At 37.8% G+C, this 6,791-nt stretch overlaps 1 protein-coding gene across 4 annotated transcripts in view; it reads right to left on the bottom strand.

Annotated features, from left to right (window-relative positions):
* Positions 1 to 639: 639 nt before the first annotated feature.
* Dnajc5b (DnaJ heat shock protein family (Hsp40) member C5 beta) overlaps positions 640 to 6,791 on the bottom strand; it is a 92,551-nt gene continuing 86,399 nt past the window's right edge. For 2 of the 4 annotated variants that reach the window (XM_063282353.1, XM_017591029.3), the window contains exon 6: positions 641 to 956. In XM_063282353.1, coding sequence (XP_063138423.1) covers positions 862 to 956 — 95 coding nt within the window. In that variant the 3' untranslated portion in view covers positions 641 to 861. Of the gene's footprint in view, positions 957 to 6,791 lie in introns of all 4 variants that reach the window. The other 2 variants (NM_001109180.1, XM_017591027.3) reach the window with 2 other exon arrangements.

Below are 6,791 nucleotides of genomic sequence, written 5' to 3'. Positions count from 1 at the left end.
AAGCAGATACAGAAGTGATTTGGGGGCTCAAGAGGCCTAGCATGCAGAGCTGTTCCATAATGAATTCTATCAAAATGGGTGCTGTACTTTTCAGTGTTACTTTACAGCTGTTAGATATGCATCCCTTACTTCCTGTGTTTCTCTTCCCTAACTGACTTATGCAGGCAGATTATATAAAGATAATTTTATAAAGAAAATGGTCAGTGTACTGTTTGGGGCTAGCTAGGTCAGGTTCCGGCTGACTCTCTGGCTCAGTTCTAAGATTTAACTAAGGTTAAGTATTTTTTGTCATTTTTAAAGCCGATCTAACAGCATGCACTAAACCTAGCCACTCCTGTCTTTACTCATCACTTTTCAGCAAAAATCATGTCTTTTACTAGTATAGATCATATTTCTATACTATATATATTTTAAATATCCACAAAGAACTCCACAAACACTAATTCCTTCTCAACTGCTCTGAAAGTTTTGCTTATGACATTTGTGGCAAGAATGACAATTGTGTTAAGATAGAAAAAGTGTCTTTTCTTCTAAAATAGTACAACTTTAGACATGAGGAATAACATCTGGCTCATCTTAAGATCAGACTCATAATGACTGTCCACTGCCACCATCTTACCTCATGAAATCAGCATAAAACAACTCTTCAGGCCTTTATTCATAAACTGAATGCTTTTCATTAGGATTCTACTCAAAGAGAAAGTCTGAGAAAATTATGTAGCAATCATCTTCCCCTTAACCTAAAAATAAAATACAAATGTGAATATGTTCACAGCATTTCATGTTTGCACCTCCCTCATGACAACCCAGAGACACGGCTGAACCAAAAAGAGGAGCTGTGGACCCTCCATGAGCCCATCATCAAGAGTCTGTGCAGTAACTTCGAGATCCTTCTCTGATTAGCTGTGTTTTCTCATTTGTATTTGTAGGCTGGAGAACAACTGGAAAGTCCATATCTGGGGAGAAAACACAGAGAAACAATAATCAAACCTGTTTTTACCAAGTTCCTTTGATAATGGAACAAACAATGAGTGTTTTGGTTAAATAACAAGCATGCTTATGAGACATTGCCTGAATCTTTCAAATTCTGAGAATTACAGGATTAGAACATTGAACATTGCTCTTTCCTGGAGTTCTACTTTCCATAAAAACTACATGTATGAAAAATATCATTTATAATGGAGGATGAGTCTGCATATATGGCTCTTGTTGGAGCAGAAGTTAAAGCCCAAGGCTTGCTTTGGTGGAGAACTTAAAAGAGAAGTTTAACACATAACAAGTGTCCAAGGTAGCCACACTCCCTATCTGCTGCTGAGCTGAAGAACCTTCCTTAAAAATGTTTGAAGACAAACCAATAAGCCCACAAATTGTCAGCCTATGACTTTTCAGTACCCATGTCTTCTGTGAGATACCAAGAAAATCATTCATCATACAGTTGTTCAGTGCAAGGTATACTCTCAGGAACCTAGCAGAAATTAATGACTTTGCATTCAACTTAGCACCAAGGAGCCCCTAAAAAAATTGCAAGAAACACACATGCACATGCACATGCACACACTCACAGAAAGAGAGACAAGAAACAATCTACACTGAGTGAAAGCCCTAGAGTAACAACAAAATATAAAATGATTCAGAGGGACTTCCATTTTTGCATTTATCAAACACAAGAGTATAAGATAATTACATATTTAAAATTATCAGATTTTGAAATTAATAAAATTAATAAAAATCCTAGTGATAAAAGTATCTGAAATTATATTTAAAAAACTAAAGAGCTTTAAAAAGCTAAAAAGGGAATTCATGAAGTAGAAGACCTATTTGAAAAAATTATTCAGAATGTAACACAGACACAGAAAGAAAATATGAAAAGAGATTAAAAAGTATGCAGAACAGAGTGATAAAACAGCCTGTGTCTAATTATATACTTTGCAGGAAGATATATTTTAAAAAGAAGGAAAGTAATATTCAGATCCCCAAGGTCCAAGAACCAACTGATTCCTTTGCAAACTAATATTTCTTTCTTCGTTTGCTTGCTTCTATCTTTGGTGGTGTTGTACATTTATGTGCAGGTATTTGTTTGTGTGGGCTAGTGTATGTGGAGGACAGAAGACAAAGTTAGGTGGTGTTACTCGGGAGCCATTTGCCTAGGTCAGCTTTTGGTCTCCACACACGTGTACATAGGCATGTAGTGAACCAATACACACATGTATACATACCACACTTGCATATAAGTGTTTAACCTTACCCGAAAATAAAGAGACAAAAAGTAGAGCTGTGGCACTATGCCATATCCCCCACACTAGACTGACACATATTTTCAGTCAGTCAATGTCAAGCATTGGCAAGAATGTGAGTTTCTGTACTTACTTACTGGGAAATATAAATTAACCCCTCAGTTTTTTAGAACTACTTGGTGCTAATTAATACACTGTAGATGTGAATACTCTGTGTATATGGAATTATATTCCTGTGTATAAATAAAAACACCTCTTAGCACTCATGCACCAAGATATATAAGTACAAGAAAATTCCTATCAGCTGTTTGTAATCACAAATTGGAGTCTACTCAATCAGCAGAGTAGAATGAATACTAAATTATGAGATGCTTTTTCAGAATATTATAATGATGAGGATAAATGAATAAAATCCACAAAGTGAAATCCAGACAAACTAGAATCTGTGGCTTAGACATTGAATTTTAGGATGATCCAAATGTGAAGCAGTGAGACTGATTGAAAATAGAAATGTGATTGCTTTTCTAGTCTGCACTCTCTCCTGTACTTGTGACAGAGTGATGTGCCTGCTCCTGGACCCCACAGCCTGCCTATTTCCTAAGAGGTTTGCACTGTCTGCCTCCCAGGAGGCATGTTCTATCCCAGAGCACTCAGAAATATCTGAGACACCCAGAGCAGTTAACACCAGAGATAACCAGATGGCAAAAGCAAGTCTAAGAACAGAAGGAACAAACAGATAGACTAATGGAACAGAATTGAAGACCCAGAAATGAACCCACATACCTATGGGCACTTGATTTTTGACAAAGGAGCCAAAACCATCCAATGGAAAAAAGATAGCATTTTCAGCAAATGGTGCTGGTTCAACTGGAGGTCAACATGTAGAAGAATGCAGATCGATCCATGCTTATCACCCTGTACAAAGCTTAAATCCAAGTGGATCAAGGACCTCCACATCAAACCAGATACACTCAAACTAATAGAAGAAAAACTAGGGAAGCATCTGGAACACATGGGCACTGGAAAAAATTTCCTGAACAAAACACCAATGGCTTATGCTCTAAGATCAAGAATCGACAAATGGGATCTCATAAAACTGCAAAGCTTCTGTAAGGCAAAGGACACTGTGGTTAGGACAAAATGGCAACCAACAGATTGGGAAAAGATCTTTACCAATCCTACAACAGATAGAGGCCTTATATCCAAAATATACAAAGAACTCAAGAAGTTAGACCGTAAAAAATGGGGTTCAGAGCTAAACAAAGAATTCACAGCTGAGGAATGCCGAATGGCTGAGAAACACCTAAAAAAATGTTCAACATCTTTAGTCATAAGGGAAATGCAAATCAAAACAACCCTGAGATTTCACCTCACACCAGTGAGAATGGCTAAGATCAAAAACTCAGATGACAGCAGATGCTGGCAAGGATGTGGAGAAAGAGGAACACTCCTCCATTGTTGGTGGGATTGCAGACTGGTACAACCATTCTGGAAATCAGTCTGGAGGTTCCTCAAAAAATTGGACATTGAACTGCCTGAGGATCCAGCTATACCTCTCTTGGGCATATACCCAAAAGATGCCTCAACATATAAAAGAGACACGTGCTCCACTATGTTCATCGCAGCCTTATTTATAATAGCCAGAAACTGGAAAGAACCCAAATGCCCTTCAACAGAGGAATGGATACAGAAAATGTGGTACATCTACACAATGGAATATTACTCAGCTATCAAAAACAACGAGTTTATGAAATTCGTAGGAAAATGATTGGAACTGGAAAATATCATCCTGAGTGAGCTAACCCAATCACAGAAAGACATACATGGTATGCACTCATTGATAAGTGGCTATTAGCCCAAATGCTTGAATTACCCTAGATCCCTAGAACAAACGAAACTCAAGACGGATGATCAAAATGTGAATGCTTCACTCCTTCGTTAAATGAGGAAAAAGAATACCCTTGGCAGGGAAGGGAGAGGCAAAGATTAAAACAGAGACTGAAGGAACACCCATTCAGAGCCTGCCCCACATGTGGCCCATACATATACAGCCACCCAATTAGACAAGATGGATGAAGCAAAGAAGTGCAGACTGACAGGAGCCAGATGTAGATCGCTCCTGAGAGACACAGCCAGAATACAGCCAATACAGAGGCAAATGCCAGCAGCAAACCACTGAACTGAGAATAGGACCCCCGTTGAAGGAATCAGAGAAAGAACTGGAAGAGCTTGAAGGGGCTCGAGACCCCATATGTACAACAATGCCAAGCAACCAGAGCTTCCAGGGACTAAGCCACTACCTAAAGACTATACATGGACTGACCCTGGACTCTGACCTCATAGGTAGCAATGAATATCCTAGTAAGAGCACCAGTGGAAGGGGAAGCCCTGGGTCCTGCTAAGACTGAACCCCCAGTGAACTAGATTGTTGGGGGGAGGGTGGCAATGGGGGGAGGATGGGGAGGGGAACACCCATAAAGAAGGGGAGGGGGAGGGATTAGGGGGATGTTTGCCCGGAAACCGGGAAAGGGAATAACACTCGAAATGTATATAAGAAATACTCAAGTTCATAATAAAAAAAATGTAAATAAGAAATACCCAAGTTAATAAAGATGGAAAGAAAAAAAAGAAAAAGAAAACAGGGGCTACAAATGTAAGTATCACCAACAGAACACAAGAGATGAAAGAGAGAATCTTAGGAAAAGAAGATACCATAGAAGGTATTGACATATTGCTCAAAGAAAATGCAAAGTGGAAAAAGTTCCTAACCAAAACATTCAGAAAATTTATGACACAATGAAAAGACCTAACCTAAGAATACTAGGAAGAGAAGACAGTGAAGATTCTCAGTTCAAAGAGCCAGAAAATATCTTCAACAAAATCATAGAAGAAAACTTCCCTAATCTAAAGAAAGAGATGGCCATGAATATACAAGAAGCCTATACAACATCAAATAGAATGGACTGGAAAAGGAAATTCTCTCACCACACAATAATCCAAATACTAAATGCACAGAACAAAGAAAAATATTAAAAACTATAAGGGAAAAGGCCAGGTAACATATTAAGGCAGACCTATCAGAATTACACCAGACTTCTCAACAGAGACTCTAAAAGCCAGAAGATCCTGGGCATATATCATCCAGACCTTAAAAAAGCACCAATACCAGCCCAGAATACCCACAAAACTCTCAACCACCATAGATAGAGAAAACAAGATATTCCATGACAAAACTAAGTTAAACATTATCTTTCTACTAATCCAATCCTACAGAGGATATTAGAAGAACAACTCCAACAGAAGGAAGGTAACTACACCCAAGAAAACACAAAAAGTTAATCATCTCATAACAAACCCAAATGGAGAGAAACACACACACACACACACACACACACACACACACACACACACACACACATAATACCACCTCTAACAACAAAAATAACAGGAAGCAACAATCATTGGTTTTTAATATCTCTCAACATCAATGGATTCAATTCCCCATTAAAAAGACACAAGCTAAAAGACTGGATAAATAAACAGGATCCATCATTTTGCTGCGTACAGGAAACATACCTCAGAAAAAAGACAGGCACTACCTTAGAGAAAAGGGCTAGAAAAAGTTTCCCAAGCAAATGGTCCTAAGAAACAAGCTGGAGTAGTCACTCTAATACCCAATAAAATAGACTTTGAACCAAAAGTAATGAACAAAGATGAGGAGGTATACTTGATACTCATCAAAGGATAAATCCAGCAGGATGAAGTCTTGATTATGAAAATCTATGCCACAAATGCAAGGGCACCCACATTTGTAAAAAACATTACTAAAGTGCAAAACATACATTGACCCTCACACAATAATAGTGGGAGACTTCAACACCCAACTCTCGCCAATGGACAGGTCATTGAAACAAAAACTAAACAGAGACACAGTGAACAACTAACAGAAGTTATGAACCAAATGGATTTAACAGATATTACAGACCATTTCACCCCAAAACAAAAGAATATACCTTCTTCTCAACACCATTGAACTTTCTCCAATATTGACCATATAATAAGGCACAAAAAAGGCCTTAATAGATATAAAATTGAAATATTCCAATACAGTCTATCAGATCACCAGGACTAAGGTTGGACTTCAATAACAACCGAAACAGAAAGCTCACATACTTATGGAAACTGAACCAGTCTCTACTCAATGATAACTTGATCAGGGAGGAAATAAACAAATTAAAGACTTTCTAGAATTCAAAGAAAATGAAGGCATAGCATACTAAAAGTAATGAGACACAATGAAAACATTGTTAAAAGGAAAACTCTTAGCACTAAGTGCATTCTTAAAGAAAAGGGAGAGATCCTATACCATCAATTTAACAGCACACCTGAAATCTTTAGAGAAAAAAAGCAAACATATCTAAGAGGAGTACATAGCAGGAAATAAAGTCTAACTCAAGGTTGAAATAAACCAATTAGAAACAAAGGGAGCAATAAAATAATTTACAAAACTAAGAGCTGGTTCTTTGAGATTATCTATCAACAAGATAGATAATCCCT

This window comes from Rattus norvegicus, chromosome 2, assembly GCF_036323735.1.
Source record: "Rattus norvegicus strain BN/NHsdMcwi chromosome 2, GRCr8, whole genome shotgun sequence".
Taxonomy (NCBI): Eukaryota; Metazoa; Chordata; class Mammalia; order Rodentia; family Muridae; genus Rattus; species Rattus norvegicus.
Note: the sequence above shows the minus strand (reverse complement) of the source record. Positions and strands in the feature narration are given on the sequence as shown.